At 42.6% G+C, this 23,990-nt stretch overlaps 1 protein-coding gene across 3 annotated transcripts; it reads left to right on the top strand.

Annotated features, from left to right (window-relative positions):
* Positions 1-1,700: 1,700 nt before the first annotated feature.
* On the top strand, positions 1,701-23,836 carry LOC124068881 (TSC22 domain family protein 2-like). 3 transcript variants are annotated; one of them, XM_046407405.1, is made up of 4 exons: positions 1,702-4,257; positions 12,599-12,673; positions 21,495-21,546; positions 21,916-23,836. In XM_046407405.1, exons 1-4 carry the CDS (start codon positions 2,408-2,410, stop codon positions 22,270-22,272), a joined length of 2,334 nt encoding a protein of 777 aa, XP_046263361.1. In that variant the 5' UTR covers positions 1,702-2,407; the 3' UTR covers positions 22,273-23,836. The 3 variants fall into 3 exon arrangements, with proteins under 3 accessions (XP_046263364.1, XP_046263361.1, XP_046263362.1); XM_046407408.1 differs by lacking the exons at positions 21,495-21,546; positions 21,916-23,836 and adding an exon at positions 15,144-16,141 and having other exon boundaries at positions 1,701-4,257; XM_046407406.1 differs by lacking the exon at positions 12,599-12,673.
* The last annotated feature ends 154 nt before the right edge of the window (positions 23,837-23,990 follow it).

Below are 23,990 nucleotides of genomic sequence, written 5' to 3'. Positions count from 1 at the left end.
TGCTTTCTATGGCATGCATGCTTAGAATATTTGTGTTCTGCTTGACCAGTTGGTAAAGAATACATCAGTGTGATGATCACAGGAGTTAAGGCTCTGTTATGTACTGGCTGTCAAAATAAATCTTCAGTCTCTAAAGGAGGGAGAGAGAGAGAGAGAACCAGAAAAATAAATCAATTTCCTTGTACAACACATTTTGAATTATCTTCAATATGATATTGCTTCTAGGTTTTTACACACCCACAGCTATACATGGCTACCTGAATGTTGTAAAAGCAAAAGTGTGGAAGGTGTACATTGTAAGCGACCCTCCTCCACAATCTTTTAGACAGGCTGTAGGCATGCCGAACAATGTTCATAGCTTTAACTATGCAGAGACTCAGACTTATTATGAGCATTATTAAGGAGCAGGGTATTTTTATGACCTATTTCATGACTCCTTTTGTGTGCAGGTAGAGTGCACACAAAGATCTTTCTTTTTTAAAATCCACCCTCAAAAAACCAAGAGTTAGGGTATCCTGTGATATATTTTTTATGAGACAACTATACAACGACTCCTGGAAATGCGCCTGTCTGAATGCTCTGGTAATTCTGGCTGTGTATACTGTAACAGCACTGCAGCATATACAAATAACTGGAGGGAGGGAAGAGAGGGAGTTGATGCCTTCAAGTGCTCTCAAAAAAGTCTGAGCTTTATGGTAAAAAGAATAACTTAGTAAAAGATTGGTCAGAGAAACAAGAGAATAACTAAAAGGACTGGTTGCACAGAGGACGTTTTGACATCGCAGAAAACTCACAGGTGTATTAATGATCGCTATATTAAACTCACAGGAAGTCCTGCTATTGTGGTTGATGGTTCATCATCACTGTTACTGGGAGACTTATGAAACTAAGCCGCCATTACATTAAGTCCACCTGTGTTTTTCTTGTTAGTCAAAATGTCTGCTGTGCAACCAGCGTATAAAATGTTTTCTGCACTGCAGCATTCGAACTTTCTGATGTTATTCACATGGTCCGCACATACTTGAAAAGTCCTTGACTGTGTCTGTCGCCTGTTGTCACGACTAGTACCAGGTTTGTGCTATTTTGTCATAAACTAGCTCTGGAATATGGACAATAAAATATATATTTAGAAAATATAGTTTTAAGACCTTCGTCGTGTTAGCTTTATGTCTCTGTAAATGCAAGCAATCAAATCACCACACAGCAAATCTGGGGTTTGGGTAGAGTGGAGAGGAACAGGGGCCAAGCAGTTAGGGTTGCAGCAAGCAATTATATATCCATTACCTATACACCCACTGATTAGTATTTATGTAAGATAATAGTGCGGTTATGGTCAAATGCCTATCACTACTTCCCAGAAACCAAGTACAGTACAAAAATCACATTGGAGAAGCTGGTACCAGAGAACATAAAAACGACATGAATGATTAATCAATTATCACAGTTGTTGGTGTACCTGATGTTGGTGTTGGAATACTCAGTATGGAATATTACCGTTTCAGCACTACTAAATTATCAATAGGAATATAAACTAGCGATTCATTGCTTGTATAGCAGACACCCACTTTCTTAGAAAATGTTGACTGGCTTATTTTTTATTGCGATTGCCAGTGCGCGTATCGTAATCTTATTTTTCCGAGCATGTTTTGAAAGCAGCATGAAGGGGAATTCTCAAACGCCCCGTACGTAAACATCCTTGCGCACACTACCTACCCACGATGCAGCGCGGTTGCATACAACATAGCCATCTTGTCAAGAGTGACTGAGTGAGGGAGGTAACTGTATGCGCTGTTTGGATCCTCAGTTGTTTCAAAGCGTGGAATTAAAGAACGTTTTCCTCCCTCGATCGTAAAGTAAGCGTCGCCACCGAATGACTTTAAGCTGCTGAACTGAGCGGGTACAAAGGACTGCTTTCGGGAAGATGTCTCGCATACTTGTTCCGACGTAGGGGGAGTGTGCAGCAGCCAGTTGGCTTGACTTGCTAGCTAGCTCGGTGAGTGGAGGGCTGCGGGCCCTCCTCAGCCTAAAGTAGCTCCTGCAGCTAGGCAACACACTCTGCGACAACGGCCCTTTGACAACTGCACAACCGGGATATTAGCAGGCCGGTCGGGACTGCCCGAAAGCTGTGGATCCACCATCATAAAGGCTGCTGGTATCAGTGTCTACAGCCGCATTTCTGGACAAGACGAAGTGCGGCGTTGCGTTATGAGCTCATGAAACGCAACAGGAGACCGAGAGAGGAAGAAGGATGGCGTAGATTCATCTTGCTTACAGATTGCTAGGCTCAGTAAAATAGATGCAAGTGTGCTGTTTAATATGATCTGAGGTTCTAGAAGCTGTAACCAGGTCGTCCCTTTCTAACGGAGGATAAACATAGCCATACGGGACTTGGAATCAGGCTGTCAATATGTCGAAAATGCCGGCCAAGAAAAAGAGCTGTTTTCAGATCACAAGTGTGACTCAGGCACAGGTGGCGGCTATAGGAGCCACGGACGACACGGAGAGTCTGGACGACCCAGACGAGTCACGGACTGAAGATGTGTCGTCGGAAATATTCGACATGTCACGGGCTGAATACGATCCCGCGTGTGACAGAAGTTCATCTGAAGAAGCCCTGAATAATGTTGGCGAGCCGGAGGCGAGCAGTGTTATGGCACCATCACACATACCTCAACCCAGTCAGTTGTCTTCACTGTCAGGCAATGCGATTGGGGAGTTTCGAAAGGTTGGGGTGTTGGGCTCAAGTCAAGGTAGTCAGCAGCCGTCAGGGATTGGCGCTACATCTGGTTTAACTTTTATCACCCAGCCTGGGGGAATGTCTGCTCCAACAGCCAGCACTGTGCCAGCCAGTGCTGTGCCAGCCAGTGTGTCAGTGAACACATCCCAACCTGCTGCAGTGACCAGTTCTGCTCCTCCCCTTGCCACCTCCACGGTGAGTTGCACTTCACGCTTCAGGGTCATTAAACTCGATCATGGTACTGGAGAACCTTTTCGAAGAGGCAGGTGGACGTGTACAGAGTTTTATGAGAAAGACTCTGAGGGCTCTGCTGTTAGTAGGACTGTAGATAGCATAAGGCATGTCAGTGCGACACTGGACCCTGCTGGAGACAGAGACAGTGGGCTCGGGCTCACGGGAGGATCCATGGTTGCCCCGTCAACGCATTCAGGTCAGGGCTTGGGCTCTGTGGCGGATGCTTCTCTCTCGTCATCCCGCATACTTTCAGTGGAGACTGCACCACAGAAGCAGCAACAAATCCACCATCAAAACTATGGTGCCCGGTCACAGGGTGTGAGTGGATCAACTACACAGAGTGGTTTCTCTAGTGCCAAGCCTTCAGCTGTTCCAGCACAGCCAACAGTGGGAGGTCTCCAGCCTTCTGCTCCCCAGAGCACGCTGCCTGTCGGACAAAACGGCCTGCCTCAATCTGGTGTCCACATACAGAAGTCTCCCATTATGCCTCCTTCAGCCCAGCCCATTGCATACCCTCTCCAGCAGCAGCAGCTTCCTATGGGTCACCACCTAACCAGTCAGTCGGAGTATTATCAGCAGCAACAGACAGCTTCCATACAGCCAGGGCTTGCCACTGGCCAGTCCCTTCCAGTGTCCAGCCTGTCTGCAGGGCAACAGCCCGTGGGACAAGGAACTGCTTCAGCCTTGCCGCCGGTCTCTGGAGGTGCTTCTGTGTCAAGTCATGTTGGAGATGTTGCAGGAGTGGGAGAGGGATCTGTACCTGCTGGGGTGCCAGCAGTTGGCCTCTTGCAGCAGCAAACTGGAGGATTGGGAGGTGTTGGAAGTTCCATACTGGCTGGTACATCCACTTTGCAGCAGCAGAGTGTGAGTCAGTATGGACCTGCTGGACAACCTCAGCCCCACAGCCTGCACCCTACATCCTCCGGTGTACAAAATGTGCCTGCCATCGCAGTGAGCTCCAGTGTTCCTGCCACTGTGCCCACTGCTGTGCCCAGTGCCTCCAGTGCAGCCATGCCAAATGTGACAACCTCCAGTATGCCTCCAGGTCAGCAACCCCATAGCAAGATTCCAGTGGCTTTGGGGACGCAGAACCTCCCAGCAGCTGGATTTGGACACGTGGAGGGTGGTGGTGGAGGGAAATTGGAGGGCCTCGTCAATGCACAGTCTCCTATTGTCTCTGGGAAGGAAACAGTGAAGCCCCTCATGCCTGAGAGCCTGCAGCTCGCCACGCCGACTGTCAACAGCCTGTTTGGAATCCACATACCCGTCGATGGGGATGTGGACAGGTAACTGTTTCAAAATCTTACTGTGAAGTGTTAGAAAATCTCTCGAGCATCATCATCATTATCACCATCACCATGCCTGTGCAATATTGGGTCACAGTTTGAACATTATCAGATAGCGTAATGCCCAGCTGTGTCTGTTTCAGTGTAAAGTTGGGCAATAAGCTTGTTACAGCAGGCACGTTTGGCCATTTGCTGTGATCACAAGTAGTTTGAATGCTGCAGCAAAGGCAATGCTTGTTTTAGTGCTGATCACTGTTTGTCAGATGAACAAACAGGGTTTTCCCCCTAGTTTGAGGGAGGGGAATGTGGAGAAGTGGCACACAGGAAGGAAATTTAATGTTTGTTGTTTTTCATTAGGGCCTAAAGAAGTAAGGGAACAGCTTGTTAAACATACACATGACTCTTGTAATACTGCGATTCCTTGTATGTAAGAGTGTGTATTTGAGTTAGGTGTGTCGAATCATTCTTGTGTCTCCAACCTGCTTCCCTCCCATGGAAGCTGTCCCCCTTCAGCACAGCGTGTGTTGATATGTTGCAAACAAGATGTGTTGCTAGTTGCTACTGTGCAAAGAGTTAGCTCAATTTTCTATTAGCCTCAAGCTAGTCCTGACCACTTAGTAAACTTCCTGACTGCCTGACCTTTTAATAGTTTAGTTCCTGCTCTGGAAAAGACTTTGTAATACAAACACAGTGAAGAGTGTTTGATTTTGTGTCGCCATATTTGTGATATCATGGTTTCCACTCTCAGGCTCTTTGGGCTCCCCTCAGGATTTTTTTTTTTTTTTTTTTTTTTTTATACACAGGCTTTCAGAGTATTTGTTTAAATGAAGTGTTTTAATTCTGTACTGCAGATATGTTGTTGGGTGAGCCTTTATTTTGTTTTTTGTGTAAAACTTAATATAACAAAATTCTGGAGTTAGAAATAGAAGGGCTTTTTTTTTCTTCGATTTTCAAGCAGGTTTACGAATGCTGTCATGCATTGAACACTGAAATTAATGATAGCCTCTGACAGTGTATGTCAAACCAAATCTGAAATTTCCCACAGGTAAATATAACTCATGGTAACTCCCAGCATGGTAGAAGTTTAAGAATTTAAATGTTGGATTAATTAAATTAGTATGTCATGGGATTTGCTTCCTTTCCAGCAGCAACTTTTCTCTCAATTGCTGAGTTTTGGCACATTGTTTCACTTGTAATAGATGGCACACTTGAGCGGAAGTGACACTGTGCCTAAAGTTTCTCTGTGGTTTACATTTACAGTGTTTCAGAATATAGACCAGTCAGAGTACGCTGATTGCAGGACGCTGACACGTTTTTTTTCTTCACGTGTGGGTGAACAATCTCTTAAACAATGTTTTGAGTGTGTTGTGCACCACTTTATGGAAACTTACATTTTTCAGCCTCTATTCCAACTATGTTTTTATTTTCTCTGTTGTCTACAAACTAAACCTCAGTTGTTAAGTGGCTTTACACACACTTATTATGCTGTATGAGGATCAAGGGGTGATGCTTGTAAAAGCCACGGTCAGTGTCAGAAGCCATTCTCACACTGAAATCCAGGGATTTTCCAAGTTTGAAGCATTGCAGTCACTCACAAGCTCATTGGTTTCAATGATCTTTAGCTTCAGCTGATTGTTCTTGTACCATGAGATGAAGAAGATGATATTATGAGTCTCTGGACAGATGTGGATGTAGTCTTTAACTTGACTGGTGTGTAGAGGATTGCGACCTTGATTCTAGTTAATTCTAGTTTTAAAAGCATGCTGATGAACTGCCATTAGGGGTTCCTGCTTACAGAGCACCCGTGGATATACAGACAGTCGCCACTTATTTACTCTTGACATTGAAGAAAACCTTGAAACATGATGTTTTGGACTCATAAGAAACATCTTGTGTTCTCTGTGTTCTTGAGCTACTTTATGTACATTATTCTGTGTGTTCACAGTTGACGGAGTTATGGCTTTCAGAAAGATAGAAAGATTACTATCTTTGACTCAAATTGCGGGAAACAGTCACTGCATGTTTTTAAGTACCTGAACTGCCTCCACGAGTTGTGTGTCAGTGCTGTATCTCCAGCTGTTGATTGTGTTGACAAGCGGGTCAAATCAAGAGACCAAATACGATAACCCTGTATTTAGAACACCTGTATACATTTGTCCCTCTTACCGCACAGTATCATTGCCTCACGTCTCATGGACTTGATTCAGATAATACACTTTAACTCTAGTTGTGCCATTTGACAATACATCTGACATCTGTGTTTTTGGAGTATAGGCTTGTTTCCACCTTTGGTACCCGTTACTTTTCTCGAATTTGTTTTCCAGTGCAGATAGTACACCCTAACTGTAGGCGGGTTCTTAGCTGATCGTTATAGCGACATCACATGAAAAGGCTGTAACAGCATCTTCAACATGAAACAAACATGGGAAGGATGGAAAATATTCAAAGCATGGCCGTTTGTCAATGAAAGCACACAAACTTTGTTTCAGAAAAGGCTCAAGGCAGCAAGACAAAAGACTTTCTGGAGATTTAGGGAAATCCAAAATCACACTGTAACAGAAACTGAATTATACTGACTAATCAGTGGGCTGCTGTGTTTTCACTCTCACTCCTTTTAGCATCGGCTCAGCTCAACTGGAAACTTAGCTTTTAACTTTTGATAATGGAAACTCAAAAAGACAGAATTGAGCCGGGCAGTATCATGCAGTGGAAACACATCATATGCATTGCTTGTGAGAGGGCCCAGCTCCCAGGCTGATAAGAGCAGGGGGTCTTACGACAGCCAAGTCCTATCAGACATTGTGCAGTAGTCTTTCCACTGTGCCCCTATTCTGTCGATAAGAGACTTGACAGTGGGGTGTGTCAACCAACTGTGCTTGTTGTCATGTCGTGGCTTTTTGTTTTGCAATACGGTGTGGGCTGGATTATTGTATATTCTGTTCAGAGCATTGGGAGTTGGTTTAACACACACCCCAAAGTGCCGTAAGCACGCACACTCCCCTGTGAGAGCTGTGTGCATGTCGCACGAGTCACTCAGAGCTCTATCTGGCTGATCTTTCAGCTGCTACTGCTGCTTCATAGTTTTTACCACTGGTGCAGCATTAGTGCAGTCGGTGCTTTGTACCTACCGCCCTACTGACTGACTGACTGACAGACAAGGCATGACAGTTGTTCGTGTAGAGATGAAGTGCCGAATGACATTCCTTTGCAGCAGCAACAGCAGCATACGCAGGAAGCTGCAGAGCGAAACTTGTGCCTCGCTTCAGCAGGCATTTTAGCTCGATATAACCCCACCCCTCCTCCCCCCAGCTTTTTTTTTTGTTTCTTGCTTAATTTCTACATTTCTACTGCACTGTTTATTTTGCCTCTCACTGTGCCACACACCGCACCATGAAAACACTTCCATTTTCACCTCAAGCAGACTTCTTCAGCAGCTAATATGTATAATCTGTTTAACACAGAAAGATCATATATGCGAATGCACACAATTTTGACTGCACGTTATGCAAGGTTGCACAACCTGGGAAACCTCTCTTGGCCATTCGATAATGTTTGTCCCCATCTTCCTCTACCCTGTAATTTTCCTTGCAAGTAATTAAAGCACAACTGTGGAGATAGGGTTTGAAGATTCTGAGAATATGATTTGCTCAGTTTAATGTTTCCCAGATGGTTTCAGCAACTGAAGGCGTAAAATAGCATTGGTTGATTATCATAATGTCTTTGTTGCATTCGCTGGGAAGTTGCTTCTATTTTGCAGGATTGTTTGCATGAGTATAATGCATCTGTAGTCTGTGTGTAATTGAACTCATGCTGGGGAGTTATAGTTTATTGTCGACCCATAATGGGGACTTATCTAAAATTGGACTCCTTAGGAGGGAGGGAAGGAGAGGGGAGGGGAGGGCACTGGACTCCTGGCCTGCGATGCAGTGGAGGAGTTTTTGCCACTGTGAATGGAGAGACTGTCCCTGTGTGGGTGGGTGAGGGGTGTGTCTTTAAAAGGGGATGGGCTACCTCAGTGTGTGCAGAAAGTATCCATGTTGGGGGTGAGGGGAGCATTCACTGAGGAGCTGAGTCATTACTTTTTGGACATATTCACCATAGACCTTAAATCATATTATTCACTTTCAGTCATGGTGTATGTATGTATGAGAGAGTGACACAAAGAGACAGCATGTAGGCACAGGGGCCCCCCCCCCCCCCCCCATGACCTCTGGTTTACTGCCGTATCCTGTTTTCAGTCCCAGTCCCTCACACTGCTCTCCACCTATTCATTTCATATTCCTCAGCTCGCTCCCCACTTCCGCACTGGGGCTCTCTGGTCGTATCGTATGACATTTAGTGGGCACATTTTACCCAGAGTATGCCTCACAGAGATGTCAAAGAGGTAGAAGTACACAACTTTTTTTGCTGTGCATCTTAAGCCTCAGCAGTAATCAGACCTCTAAACCTGGCAGCCACCATTCATGCTGTGATACTTTTGGAGCTTTCCAGCACCACATCTAGTATCTGTCAAAGATACTAGATTTCTGTAACTGTACACACAGCTAAAACTGGTCCAAGACAATAGCTCTGCAAGAAATCTGACATTCATTCATATATATATATATATATGTATGTGTCTGTCTCTGTGTATACTAGTGAAGTTGTTCATCTTCTGCATCCCTCTGGCTGCTCTCAGCCTTCGAGCTATTTTCAAAAAGAAAGATGTATTGTTCTGGCTCAACCGACACTACTTGTCTGTTTGTCAGTAGGCTTTGGTTCAATCATCACATCTAGCCCAGGTAGGCAGGCCCTCCATTGTTCTGTCAAGCAGAAAAACGTCATCAACCCAGTCCAAGGTTTTAATGGCTTGTTTAACTGGGGATGTGTTGTGCTGTGCTGTAGATAAGCTCAGCTGAGAATATGCTTGTTATCTTGTTTTTGAAGAGTGGTACTTAAGTGACTTGAAGCATTAGCAAGACTCACTTTTCAGCTGTTTTTTTTTTTCTTTGCTTCTGGCTTGTCACCAGCTGGGCAGAAACCAATAATGATTTTCATGATACTCTTATTTATTTAAAAAAAGAAATTCTGTTAAAAATAAAATAACACACTTGAGTCCTCAGTCCCTTGTGTGGTCGATCAGTTAACTGTTTCTGAAATAACTTAGATGTTGGTGCAGCCAATGCGTCTGTCACACGTTTTCATGTAAGCACCTACTTAAGAAGTGACTTCTTTGGACATTTGGAGACCAGTGAGGTTTTGGGGGAAAAAAATCTCAATAACTAAACTAACTAACAAATTTCTTTTAGCACATGTATGCTTTTTCCAGCGACCGCAAGAAAGGTTGGACAAATTCAGCAAATAAAGATAACTGATTCAAAAGCAACTTACTGCTAATTTTTGCCTGTGATGAGACAACACAGCAAACTTGGAGGGAGTTAAAGTCACTGCGTTTTTCTTAGACTTTATAGCAGCTCTACGGCTGTAGTGCTTGAATCAGTGTCACAAATGAGGCATGCAGGACCCAAAATAAGATGCCTGTTACCAAAGTGGCAAGGGTATGCTGTTTTTTCCCCCGTCTCCTTTCAAAAAGCATTCAAGCAATTTAGCATTGGACTCCTACCACTAACATTGTCAGACTCACGATGGACACTTTGACAGATGGGATAAAGATCAGTTCAGGTGTGTGGGTGTTATGTTGGTAGAGGCTTATGTTGCCTTAGGTGACATCAGTTGGGGTGATTGATCGGAATTTACATAACTCCCCCTTGAGACACAAAAGGCTTAATAGAACTTTTTGTTTTTTGTTTTTTTTTGGTTTTTACGTGCAGTAGTACTTCCCGAGACCTGTAAACACACTTAGATTTTTAAATCCAGTGGGTTTCCCCTGCTTACCCAGTTCCTCTCGTTAATGCTGTACTTGTTTTGGGAAGTTGGCTGCGTAACGGTTGTTTGCTTTTCAGTTTAGAAAAATCCCAGTCCTGATATTCTGATAGTGCAAACAGGGTTTGTTTGTAGCATGAATGCATTCAAAAAGAAAGCAGCTTGTGTATGACCAGCTTTCACCCCGATCGTTCTTGGAAGTGCCTCATAAGTACCCTGGAAGAGGGGAACTTCTGGGGAACTATGGCCCACGATCAGTAAACTAGGTTCCTGCAGTGGTCAAAGGGATAAAGTTCCTCCTTAGTGTCCTGGCACAAACCTGTGCTAGTGGAGTGTCGGCGTCCCAGCTCCCACTCTCTTCTGGTGGCCATTCTGTAATTGTACAGTGGCTCTGAATCTTCCCTGTGCTCCATCTTCCTCATCCACAACCCAAAACCCAGTGAAAGAAACTCCCATTGGGTAGCTGAAATCTAAATAGTTTTGACCTACTTTTGCTCTCTGGTTGATGGATGGATGGTACAGAGAACCTGAAGCCTCATGAGCACCAGCAGCAAGAGTTTTCACCACCCTCTTTTTAACTTGTCCCCTTCCACCCCCAGACCCCTGATTGCCTTTCCACCTACTGCTGCTGCCACGCTAAAGCAATCACTGCAGTAGAGTGGGAGGGTTTGGGCTTGAAAAGGCTTTGCTAGCTCACTGGCATTGCAAACACAGTAGACAACGCATGACACATTTTTTTTCTCTGTATGTTTTCTTGCTCTCTCCCATTTTCTCTCTCTCTTTTGTTCTCATCACTTAATGGTAACGTGGGTGTTCTTGTGCACAATGGCTTAGCAAGATTATTAAGAGGTTCAGAAAAGTGTCAAAAGTGACCCTTTGACGCAGCCACAGTTTTGCAGTGCAGACGCACACTGAAGGAAAAACCCTGTCATGTTCCAGTTGCACGTGTGACATCAACCAGCAAGAAAGCACCAAAAGGTTATTTGCATCTCCTGCCAGGTCATATGTTTGCTTTGGGGCAAAGCTTGAGTGTGTACAACCTTAGTTGTTGTGTCAGGTGAGCTCATGTGATTTTAGAGAGAGGGATAGAGAAAGGAAAAGGGATTTTGCTCCTGTTTGCACATATCTGCTGGGATAGATAGATAGATACGTTACTGAGGGTTACCCCCTTGTCTTTCTGCCGTCCTCAAACACCATACGCTGTGCTGATGAGGAAGACTTTCACCACTGCTGAAAACAACGATTAGTCGGTTTACAATGACGGGCTTTCAGAAATGGATATTGACATGTTACATTTTAGGGTTACAAAGAGAGCCATTGAGAGCTCAGTATTTGCTACTTGTAAACAGGGAGTGATGACTCCTCCTTATTCACAAAGAAGTTGCTGGAGTCAAAGTCATCTGACCTCCATGATTTCAGCCAGTAGCTCGTTTGCACAGAGCTCTGAGTTTAGCTATGGAAAAGAGAGGTTTTCTGTGGAAGTGTGTGCATGCCACGCGTGTGTGGTGGTGTTTCTTGCGCCATAGCCTGCAAAGCGAAATTAAGCAGCAGCATAGGAGGAGGCCTGTGAGAGTGTTTAGTCATGAGGTAATGTGACGAAGGGAGTTTGTGCCAGTGATTTCTAGGAAAAGAGCATCGGCTCCGATCAAATTCACACACATATGCTGTAAATCAACACTGTGTGTGTTTGCGTGTGTGTGTAACTCTGACTGCATTGCCCTTAAGTATTGTGTATGTATGCATATGTGTTTATGTCAGTGTGTGTGGATGAAGGAGAGAAGCAGTTAGTTTTGAAAGGAACCAGCATGAAGCAGATTAAATGTGTGTGTGTGTGTGTGTGTGTGTGTGTGTGTCGGGGTCAATGTGGGGATTTCCTTTCCCCTTCTCGAATATGCATCCCTTTGCCTAGAACACCGTGTACTTGTGGCTCACCAGGAAAGCAGGAGGTAATGTTAAATTCCAAGACATGACAGTGTTTGAATCATTGAAGTGAGAAAATGTAAACTTTAACCTTGTGAATGAAGCAGTCATTTTTCAACAACTCAGAAAAATTTTATTTTCTTACCTGAAAACCAGGAGTAATGGCTGGCTTTTCCCCTCTTTTCAGAGTACTTGTTTGGTTGTGCAGAAAACAACCTAAGCGTGAGTGATGGTGCACATTCTGTATGTGAATGGCCTGAGGGAGGCCCTTTAAGTATATGAAGCTGGCCCGACCTTTGAACATACCATTCCTGTGTTGAGACTTTCTCCAGCTCCTTCACTTTTTACTGTTTTTCAATGTCCCATATGCCTTACTCAAAGAGCCTTTTCTCCAGCTACGTTAAGTGCACCATTTGAACGGGTCCAAGTAGCTGGCTGACAGGGGAATGAAGCTGTGCAAGGAAACATTTCTAGGAAACAAACTTGAGTCTGCTTTCAGCTGTTTCAACTCTTCCTTATGTCTGTCTCCTCTCTCTTTCCTTGAATGTGGTGGACACAGGAACCCCTCCAAGGCTTTCTACCAGGCCTTCCAGTCTGGCAGCAGATTAAGGGACTCAAAGGCCCACAGTGATAGGTACAGTACTATACTGGATTGGACTGGACAGACCTGCAAGAGTGTAACAACATGTGTGCAGTGTTCAGTAGCAATGAGCTTTGCTTTTCTCCATGTGCATGGATTGAGTTTGAAAACAAAGCCTGGCAGTAAGCACGGGATTGACCAACAGACTTCTCATCAACATCTCTGTTGTTGTCAGCTTCTGTGTTTGGTGCTTTCTTTGACACACACTCTTTCTTTGACAGTATATATTGTCTGTGTCACTTAAAAATTCAGTTTTGTTTACTGCCGGGGTGTTATTTTCACAAGTTTGGCCATCATCTCTCTTGTCTTGTGTACCAGCTCAGTTGATTTTTTTTTTTGGGTGTGGAGACAAACAAGAGAAGGGAGTCCGCTATGTAAAACAACACGAGCAGTCAGACAGTTCAACAGATTGTTAACAGGTTTTAAAACAAAGAACAGCTGCAACTAATGGCTATGCTTGTTGTCAGGGTATTTTCTCAATTAATTAGCTATGTTAGCGAGTGAAGGTGTATGATAATCGTAGATATCATTTCAAAAATTGATACCTGTACCACTACAAATAAAGTGCTTCATTTAATACCCATCATGTGAATGGAATGGAACGCCAACTCCGTCAAACACATCACGCTTCTGCAGTATTGGGCCAATCACATGTCGCATTAAATCAATGAACCATTGCAGTGATTGGCTGCAAGCAAATCTATATAGTCATTTGTTTTCTTTTCTTTTTTTTACAAAATCTTGGTACATCTTGGTACTCAACCCAAGGGTGTATGTGCTAGCTCATAAGTAGCAAAATCGACTAATCGTTTCAGCTTTAAACACAGTTCCCTAGTTTAAGTTGTTTGGAAGTGAAACAAGAACAAGAACATACCCTGAATATCCTTGCAAATTGTCCGTTGCACTGCACAACTCTGGACATAAATACCAACGAGAAGATCATAGTTGAATCGGGAAGTAGCTCTACAGTCTAGTAGACATTTTGAACAGGCACTTCTGGTAATGATTTTATCATCCATGTGAGTTTACACTGCCTAGTAAGTTATCTGGTAAAACACTTTGTCTACTACCTGTCTGATCAGGTGACGGCTCATGTTGCTTTTACTATCAGTCTCCATTACGGTTTCAATGTCCCAACATCTCTGAGGGTAAAATGTTTTTATGCCTTGTAGAAAATGGCCAAAAATCTGAAAATAACAATGTTGTTAGAAATGAAAACTTTTAACATCCACTAAACGTGTTGCTTTGAGCTACTTGAGGAGGCTGAAGAGTGCATGCATGCTATCTGTAACACAGGATTTCAGTAACAGCCTGTGCAACATTCTTCCCACTGTGTCACTGTTTCTGTCAATTTGTTCACTGTCTCATTTTAAATTCAACAATGAGCTTTTAATTGATAAATGACAACTGCAGTGTGTGGTTCATGCAGACACTTGGTGACTCACAAAAATAGCCACCCGCAGAATTAGAAAACACCTTTAATGTTTTATGATGCCTTTTACAAAAATGAAAAAGGGAAGCACGTGAAACCATATCTGAGTGACAGGAAATGAAACTGTTTTTAGAGAAATAAAAAGCTGACACACACATCGCAAGCAATTGAAGGGGCAATTGCTACAAAGCAACGGCCAACGAACATATGTTCAAGGATTCAAGGAGCTTTATTGTCATTTGTAAAAAAAACGAGGTGGAACGAAATTAGTTTCCCTGGTCCCGATATAAGTCCATTAACCTATGAATACGTAAAATAACTATAAATATAAAAACAGCCCTATAAATGTAAAAACAACCATATATATATATATATATATATATATATTAAAATGTTATTATGTGAGCTTAGATGTTGGAAGTGTTGGTAGCTGAAAACTCAAGATCTGTTTTAGTGCTATTAAGGCCCAGTGTTGTGCCAGCTATAATTGCCCAATTGAAGGTGATTTCCACTTAACAGAAGGCAGCAAAGCAGTAAGATAGCACAGACAGTACTGTTTTAGGCCCCGTGCCTCCCTTTTTTTTTCCAAGTGGTGCTGTTGTGGATACACTGTTCTCCCAAGGGCTGCTTTTGTTTTCATGGAAGCACAGATAACCAAGGCTTTGTTTGAGACTCTGTGTTTGGTAGCTCATGGCGATGGCCTTTGGCTTTGACCTGAAATTTATTCAGGTTTATGTGGGATCATGTCTGAAGTCATAGAGGAGGTTGTGAACATGACAAGGTGCTCAATTGTATGTGATATTTTGGCAAAAGAAGACTCTTGACTTTTACTTCACTACATATTGTTTATTTAAGCTCCCATATGAAAATTATGTCCACCTATGTGTTCAGCTAATAGCAAGGCTCCTGCAGTATAAAGAAAAAAAGCTTGGGAAGAAAATATTTAATAAACTCACGTTTGTTTACATGGAAATGTTTCTGTCTCAGCTCTCCTAAGTTATATCACTGGAGTGTAACTTTCATGTCTTTCAGGCCTCACCAGCTGCATAGTAGAGCCATATCCAGATGCACTGCAGAACTTTGTGCTGTCAAAATAAAAGTCCCCCATATGGGCATCCTCGTGGCTCACTTGGCACACTCACTTCTTGCAGAGGATTATTTGTAGTATGCCACCCCCCTCTGTCTCTTTTTTTTTTCTTTTCTTTTTTCCTCATCAGTCTTGACTTAACATTTGTCCCAGAAAGAAAATAATGCAGTATATAAAACATTTGATTTGGCCTTTCAACAGTATTTTTAAATTTGTAAAGAAATTAACATATGTGCTGAGATTCAGGGATCCCATGACTGAACTTACTGGAATCTTATATAAATTGCTTGATGTGTTATCTTTGATTATCCTGATTCATCTTCTGTTCTACAGACTTTTGTATCAGACTTTGTATCAGAGTCCAAATTTACACTTAGCTTCCATAGTCTAGAAGTAGTGCAGGGATGACAGCGTTGGCTTGTTGACCTTCCATTTTGGCCCAAATGTCTAAACTTAGTATAAATCTGGATTGTGATTGGTGCAGACATTCATTCATCCCAGAGCAAGTTTCCAACTATCTTTGGTGGTGATCATCTGACTTTTCCTTTAGCACCACCACGAGGTTCACATTTTTGTTTTAGTAAAATTTCTTAACAAATTATTCGAATCCTGGTACACACATTACAGTGCAAACATTAATTTGCTTTTACTCCTTACTTACCGTAAATGTTTTCTTTAGTCTGACAGTTATCTCTTCCATCTACGATGTCATCAATTATGTCTTTGTAAAGTTGTAGTCGTCTTGTTGCCCCCCCCCACTCCCCACTTCATAATTGGACCCGAGCCCTGCCATACCGGCAACAGTTTTGACACATTTGAGGTTGTCACTTCCTCATTTATTCTCCACTAGCAGACCACTGATGCTTCCTTACTGTGTAATATAATGTGATGTAAACAGTGGAAGTTGTCAGATCTCAGATAAAAGTAAACACATGCACATGTGATACTTGTGTGCTCTGTGTTGCTGTAGCTGTTGTGATTTTACTGTCGGCAGGCCCTGTACGTCTGCATTACAGTGCAACATACTCGGATATAAAAATAAAGTTTATATTATAAAGACCTGGATTTAAGATTAGAGCCATTTGTATGTCACTACTGTCAAGGTAAGATTAACTTGTGCACCTGTTGTCCTTAGGCATTTGATCAGGCGTCGCCTCCTAAGCTCTGAACTTGCCTTATCATGTCTCAGGCCGAGATAAATAGCCTTAGCTTTGTTTTTACTGTGTTGGAAGAGGAAACCTGCTGCTGTTAAATATGCCAGCAGTTCTGCCAGTGGCGAGGAAAGACAACTATTCAGCGTTCAAATGAGTTATTTTCCCTCCCTGCTTCACTTGTCTGTGTAAACTTTTCTGCCTCTAATGGACTTTTTATTGACTCTGCCATTTTATAGCTAAGTCGGTATGGGGAAACTCCAAAATCCACTTAGAAATGTCAGTCAGCTAATGTAGAAGGTGAAGTTTGCAGTGGTGTTGGTTGTATATACAGTGGCAGAGCAAGTTCAAATGCTCATTAGCGTTAACGTGTTTGTTTGATCTCAGCCCAGCCCCTTAGTCCTCTGGGGCTTGACCTTAGGCCTGCTTACATCAGGAGTTACACTGTATACTGTTTGCTTTGTAGCACTTGGAAAACAGGAGGAGGAGGAGGAGGCTTTACCATGCATTCATCACGTTTTCTATTAAAGTCAGGCGCTCAAACAGGTTCTCGGCTTTGACATCTGATCTAGAGGCCTATACAAGATGATGTGCGTCAGGAACAGTGCTTTGACCAGGCAGAGGCCCAAAACACTACTTGCTCACGTTGTGGTTTCCAAAAATTTCTCCCCAGTGCCAGTTTTTCTTGGAAGTTTTACTTGGGGCACCAGATGGTGTCCTAATATGGTTTTGACTTTATTGTTATTCATGCTTCCTTCAATGTAACTAGTACATTTTCAGCTGAAGTAAAGAGTAGCCGCCCAAACCACCATGACTTAACAAAATCATCTTTAACCACTTTGACTCCCTGAAGCAGAACTGCAGTTTATTGTCAACGTCTTGGCTCAGGGCACTGTGAGAATCTCAGACACTTTGAGAAGTATTTTACTGTATTGTTGGTGTTTTTCAGTCTCCATAGTTATAAACCCGTCACTAATTTGTCACATGTCCCAGCAGCAGCACACATGGGTGTCTCCTTTTATTCTCTAAGTAGCGACACTCCATGTTGTTCTTCCCTGGACTGAAGCCAGGTGGAAAAAAAAATTCCTGCTTTAAGTTAAGTTTAAGTTTAGTGTGGTAATTCACAGTCATTAAGACAAGAAACTATAATCTCAGTGTCAAACACAGATGACAAAGGAGCTGAAATGATTATTGAGTAGTCACCTTCCAGAAAATAAATCAATTAGTTGTTTGTTTGTTACATAAACAGAATATTTTAAGGTTTTGGTTGGACGCAATAAGCAATTTGAATTAATCAGATTGCCTTTTAGGAAATCATCAGGGACATTTTCACAGTTCACATGACGTTTGGGTCCACGTTTCCCATCCCCAAGTGGATTTTTTATTTTTGGCCAAGTTCTGCTATAATGATGTCATGTCAACATGTAGAAACACTCTTGTGTGAAGCCTCTTAGAGTTTGTGTCTCCAGAACAGCTGCCTTTATGACATCCTAACAACTGCACTCATTCCTAATTTTTCCCATCTGTCTCATATCTGTCCCTGTTTTACTTCATTTGTCTTTACTGCTCTCATTAGTTCAGTTATGTAAACCGGACAGCCATCGCCGAATATTCCTGGCATCTGAATGTATCTCTTTGGTAGGACTGTCCCTCTCCATGTTGAACCAAATATTCAGCTTTTACATGTTGTTTATCATAACTATTTTTTTATGAATTAGCATTTTATCGTCATATTTTCATATTGTGCAGTTATTTACTGCTTGTGGACCCTGCTTGATTCCATTTTGGTCTCAAAACAGTTGAATGAGTTAAAAGTAGTTGGAGTGTGTCCATCTTTCCACAGCTCTGTGTGTGTGTACAGAAGTGTATGCCCTCTCTTTAACTTAGAGTTAAAGAAACAACTGTTTGGGAAAGGGTTTAAAAGTGTGAATTGACCTTTTGAAAACCAGTCTGAACAAGATCGGCAGGATAATATTGGGCCATGACTGAATAGTAATACAGGCCTCTACTGAATATACAACTTATGCATAAAACATTGTGTGCAATATGTCACACTGCTACAGAGTGTAATTCTTTTATGATAAAGCATGTTTTTGTACTGTCTGAAGCCACTGGTGAAGCAAAAGGGTGTAGTTCAAATGGTCCTCTCAAGGTCTGTACTTTATAGAGTGAGAGATTCCTCCAGGCACAGGCCTATTGAAAACTCCTGTTAGGGGAGGAAATTGTGGGAGAGCCTGTGTGCGACACCTCGTCTAAATTAAACACATATTTGGTACAGGGTGAAGCTGAGGTTGGTGCGGGGGGAGAAAGAGATACTAATGAGTAGAAGTTGACAGATTTATCGGCGATGATAGGATGTTTTAGTATTGTTATCTGTGGAACTTGGCTCCAGCAGTGGGCCAGTGCAGCCTTCAGCATTCACGGTGGGATGTTCATCAAAGTAATTTATATTTAAATGAAAGTCAGCTTTATCCATAAATTATGAGTGTGATATTTACATACATTTGCAGCTGAAGTAAAGAGTAGCCACCCAAACCCCCATGATTTCTGAAGCGGAATCTTGGCTCGGGGCACTGTGGAAATCTCAGACGTTTTCAGGAGTATCACTGCATTGTTCACTAAACAATGGATATATATATATATATATATCCACTCTCAGTCGCCTCGTTCTAATGAGTGAGTAGTGCCAATCGTGGATTTGCATCTGTGTGTACAGGCTGAGTGACACCATGTGTGTTTTAGTCAAGACGTCTTCTTTGTTGGTTTGTTGGACTCTCATGTAAGACACTGTCAGATCCGACAGATCAAAAGCGGCAGTGTAGGACAGGGTCTGTGAGTGACTGTGTTTCTTAGCAGCAGCTGTATGGGGAACATTCTTTCCCCAGTCCTCTCCACTGATAACAATCTACTGAGTACTTCTGCTCACATCACACACATAAATGAAATGGTGTTGAGGAACAGAACATAGTGTCTTCTTGTGGAGTCCACAGCCAACAGTTTACAGTTAGAAAAATAAGCTTGGCAGTGCCCTCTGGTGGAGAAACTGTTTAGTAATGCCACTTTTCCAAATTACCTTAAACATGTGGAAGACGTGCTTTAGGTAATGTCTTTATGTATATAAATGACCAGTCGTTTTTAGCCATGTTGGAGGAGAGACTAGAGAGATCATTTTTGATTTTGAGTGAAATGTCTCGCCAACTACTGGACGGATTTCCATGAAACTGAATATCGATATTCACAGTCTCCAATCGATTAATCTTTATGACTGTGATGATCAACTCACAGATCAGATTGATTAATAGTCCAGTGAAACATGTCCACATTTCAATCGATTGGTGCTAAATTTAGAAGAGACGATGGCAGTTCCCAGGAGAATAAATTCCAGTTACTTTGGTGAGCCCTTTGATTTCTACTGTTGCGCCACCCTGCGGGTCAAATTCTGAATTTGTCCAATACTGCTTTATGAAAATACCTGCAAAACCAATGACTTATCAGAATTAGCTCGTGTCTTAATATTAATGCCTTTAAAGCTGTGAACAAGCTTGGCTACTTGCTGTTCTAAGTGATTTGATCCATCACTGCTGTAATGAGTTTGGTAGTCAGACCTGACAAACCTGGCAGTGTCTGTGACATTTGTCTCACAGCAGTCTGGGTCCAGACTTACAGGCTGGCAGCTTGTAAGTCCCCCTCTATACAGTAACGTTGTGAATATAAATGTAACATGAAGATCGAATACATCTGATTTATTCGCCCTCTTGTGAATGGAGTCATTAACTAAGTGCCATGAAGTCTACGCTGTCACTGTGCTGTTAGCGTTCTCTGAAGCGGGCGGAGCAGAGCTGTTTCTCCGCCTCCTGTCAGCCTCCCCCTGCCTTCTCCACCCGTTGGTTCATGTTTCATCATTGCTCTAAATGTGGTCACAGTTAGCCCACTGATCCACCTCCGGGTTGGTGGCCTCATTTTCCGTCGCTACCGATGTAGCTCCGGCAGCAGTCAGCGCCATGCCGTGCACGTTCTCCTACAGTCAGCCGGGCTGCCCCGCGCGCCCGTCCAGGCTCGCCGCGTGCCAGCCGCTGCTCTCCCGCCTCACACGCCGCAGGTAACGGGCTCTGCCGGGTTCTGCGGGGTTCTGCCTGCCCGCACAGGACCGCATGTCTCTCGTGGGAACATGCACAGCTGAAACGAAAACTTGCAGATTTTGTATTTTTGTAATAGTGACTTCTAAGACGAACAACTGTGCAATATCCAACAATAATCTTCGTCAAGTTAATCAATCATAATAAAAACCTAAAGTTTAAAATCATCAGTGATTTAGTAGAGGTAACGCCTATTTATAAGATAGGTCTGAAATGTGGAAAGTTTCCTGTGAAAAACAAATCTCTTAATATGTTTTGAAGCAAGCTGTTGGGAGTATTTTATCAGTGTGTTCTTATGCATTTGAGACAGTTATGTTTAATTTTTTTTGTCTAAAATGAGCTTATTTAAATGTATCAGGTTCACACTGTCAAGCCAGAGTTGATTAGATAAAGTATGCGTGACACAGCAGCAGGTGCTCTGAGATCTCAGTTGAAATTAGTTTGCTCAAAGAAATGGGGTCATTATAGTCATAGATTCAGAGGTGATCAGAGAATATATGGTATTAATCCTCATATTTTATATACGTATATTCCGCCAGATGGAACTGCTCGATGTCATGGTGCCGTGATCAGATCTACACTGAATATGGCCGTTTCTGAGTTAGTGTCACCAGCTCAGACTTGCTGTGTTTCAGCTGAGCTTCTTTCTGCAGACTCAGTGACCTGACCTATATTTGAGCTCTAATGTATGTAGAATGACCAAGAGTGATGAGAGGTTATTTTATATGGTCTGCCCCAGATTCCTGTGGTGAACCAGTAGTGAGTGGGTGCTTTGATTAATTGAGAACCAGTGTCTTAGGGCTTTTGCTATTCCTTATTTGTTTCCAGTTACGTTCATTTGTATGTTTTCCAGTGTTTCCTGCTTTTACCATCTGTTAGGGGAAAGACAAGAAACCCCAAAGAACGAATAAAAAAAAAAAAAAACATGACTCTCTTTAAGAGGTGTTAAATATTGAAACCTACAAGATTATTTTTCTAACATGACCTTATCCGTCTTCATCTTTCATAGGGCCTCGGGAACCAACGTTGCTGCCATTGATAATAAAATTGAACAGGCAATGGTGAGTAATTCATTTATCATACACTTCCTCGAGTAAAGTTTTGTCTCACTTTTTAATTTAAAATAGATGAAGTAGGAATTTATTCAGATGGAAAGATGGGGACCGGAATCTGTACACATATACAATACTGAACTATCATGCTGAATTCAACACATTTTTTCTTCTTGAATTAGTTTTTTTGTTGTTTTTTTGCTATAGGGTCTTTATTTTTATGTTTGGCTTTGCCTTCAAGCATCAACACACACTGAAGACATAAACAAATGTAGCCACTAGTTTTGAGCTGATGTCCTTGTCTGAACATGATAAATCAGCTTCCTTGTGATTCTGCTGCTTCTGGTCGGGTCATGTATGTGTCTTCCTGTCTTGCAGGACCTGGTGAAAAGCCATCTGATGTATGCAGTGCGCGAAGAGGTGGAGGTCTTAAAGGAGCAGATCAAGGAGCTGTACGAGAGGAACTCTGTGCTGGAGAGGGAGAACGCCGTGCTGAAATCCCTGGCCAACAGCGAGCAGCTATCTCAGCTGTCTGCCCAGTCGGCCACCGGCTCCAGCACCACGCCCTCCCAGCAGGGACTCAGCCAGCCTCAGCAACAGGCCCAGCCTCCGCTTCAAGTCCAGCCTCAGCCTCCGCCTCAGCCTCAGCAGCAGTCACACCCCCAGCTCCAGACTCAGCCCCAGCTCGATCCTGGCCAACAACCACAACTGCAACCCAACGTCACCTCTGCTTGAAATGCATCTGTCCTGCTTGGCATGGGGCAGAGAATAAAAGAGCATCTTCTCTACAAATTATTACAATTAGTGTATGTGAAATTAAAAAGAAGAAAAAAAAAACTTTGTCTTCTTAGCCACCAGCTTGACCACAGAGTACAGTGCTTGTGTGTGAGTGTGTGTATCAGAGTGAGTTAGTAAGGGTGACTGTGATATGTAAGTGTGTGTGTGCGTGCATCTGTACTGTGGGCCTTTCCAGTGTTAATGCAATCATCAAGAGAGAGACAGAGAGAAAGTGTGTGCAGAGACCGAGTGTCAGGGAAGGTCAGAGTGGTTTGTGGGGGTTTTTTCCATCTTGGCTATGTTCCCGGATGGGTTGACTGCTGGGTCCAAGCTTGTGGACAAGATATCTTTTCTTGGACCGGGCTTGAGCCAGACAGGCCTGCGACCTAACCTGAAACCGGCTCAAGCCGTGGCTGTGGAAAGGGAGGGGCATCGCCTCACATAAGGGACAAACGGGAGCGACTGTCAAAAAGAGAGCGATTATTTTTTTAAAAGAGAGATAACTGAGTGGGTAACGGGGTATTTTTAGCCTTGCTGTTTCATGTTGTAAAGTAGTAAGTGGGAGAGAGTCTGGTTTTCGGAGCGCCACACCGCTGCCGTTACTTTTACATCAACTTCAACCCTTGCATCCGTCTTTTGAGTTCTACTGTTAAGTGTTTTATTTATTACAGGGCTGCTATTTTCATAAATGAACAATTTCATGAAATCTGTTTAACAATAGCCCAGTTTTTTTTTCTCAGTGTTTCAACAGATTGGCCATACTTGCCAGGGCAATGCTTTTTATTTAATTGTTAAAATGTAGGCAAATAAAAAAACAAAACAAAATTCTGACAAATGTTTAACACTAACTCTAAATTTACTCTGCAATTGCCAATTGATAGCTCAAGTCAAGATCCAGTATGAATGTACATTCTTGTATAAAGTATTAAGAGCCTTGATGGGTGACTTCATCCGTGGACATCAAATCTTAACGTGAACCTGCAGAAGGCATTTCATGAAGATTCAGTTGGTAATTTTCTCTAAAAAAAATGAATTAGTGTTGCCATAACCCCCACCCCCTCCTTCATGTTGTTTTCCCATGGTTTTTCCTGAGGGTGGCCAGGGGGGAAAGCTGTGAAATCATTCAACCTACTTTGTAACCAAAGATGCAAAAGCTGTGTAAATTGATTATTTTTAAATGCACACTCATGTATTTTCCTTTTTTTTTTGTTACTTGCTCCTTCACAAAATATTTTGTTGCTGTTCAGCATGTTCTGCATGATCTGTAATCTTCAAACCACTTTCTTACCTCATTTTTATTCAGCACTCGTATTGTAAGATAGTCTGTGAACAGTGTAAATGGGGAAATATGACGCAGAGCAGAGGCTGAGAGAAAAATAACCTAGTGTTACTGACACTAGTCACAGAAAAATGAAGTGAGCCATGTTTTGTTCATTTAAATTGGTGTTTGAATTTCATATGCCAATAGTTTTGTTACATTGCAAATTTTAATGTATTTAAATAAAAGCAATATTCAGATTCCAACATGTCAGTTTCTTGTGTTACAAAGTCCCAGAAAACAGTTCATTGATACAAGACATTGTAAAATATTTTCTCATTCTGAGATGGGAGAACTTTTACTGTTCACTGGAAAACATATCTGAAATATGTGCCAAATTCTGGAAGGCTTAAATTGC

The sequence above is a fragment of the Scatophagus argus genome, chromosome 13 (assembly GCF_020382885.2).
Source record: "Scatophagus argus isolate fScaArg1 chromosome 13, fScaArg1.pri, whole genome shotgun sequence".
Taxonomy (NCBI): domain Eukaryota; kingdom Metazoa; phylum Chordata; class Actinopteri; family Scatophagidae; genus Scatophagus; species Scatophagus argus.
The sequence above is the reverse complement of the archived record's forward strand: the minus strand, read 5'-3'. Positions and strand labels throughout refer to the sequence as shown.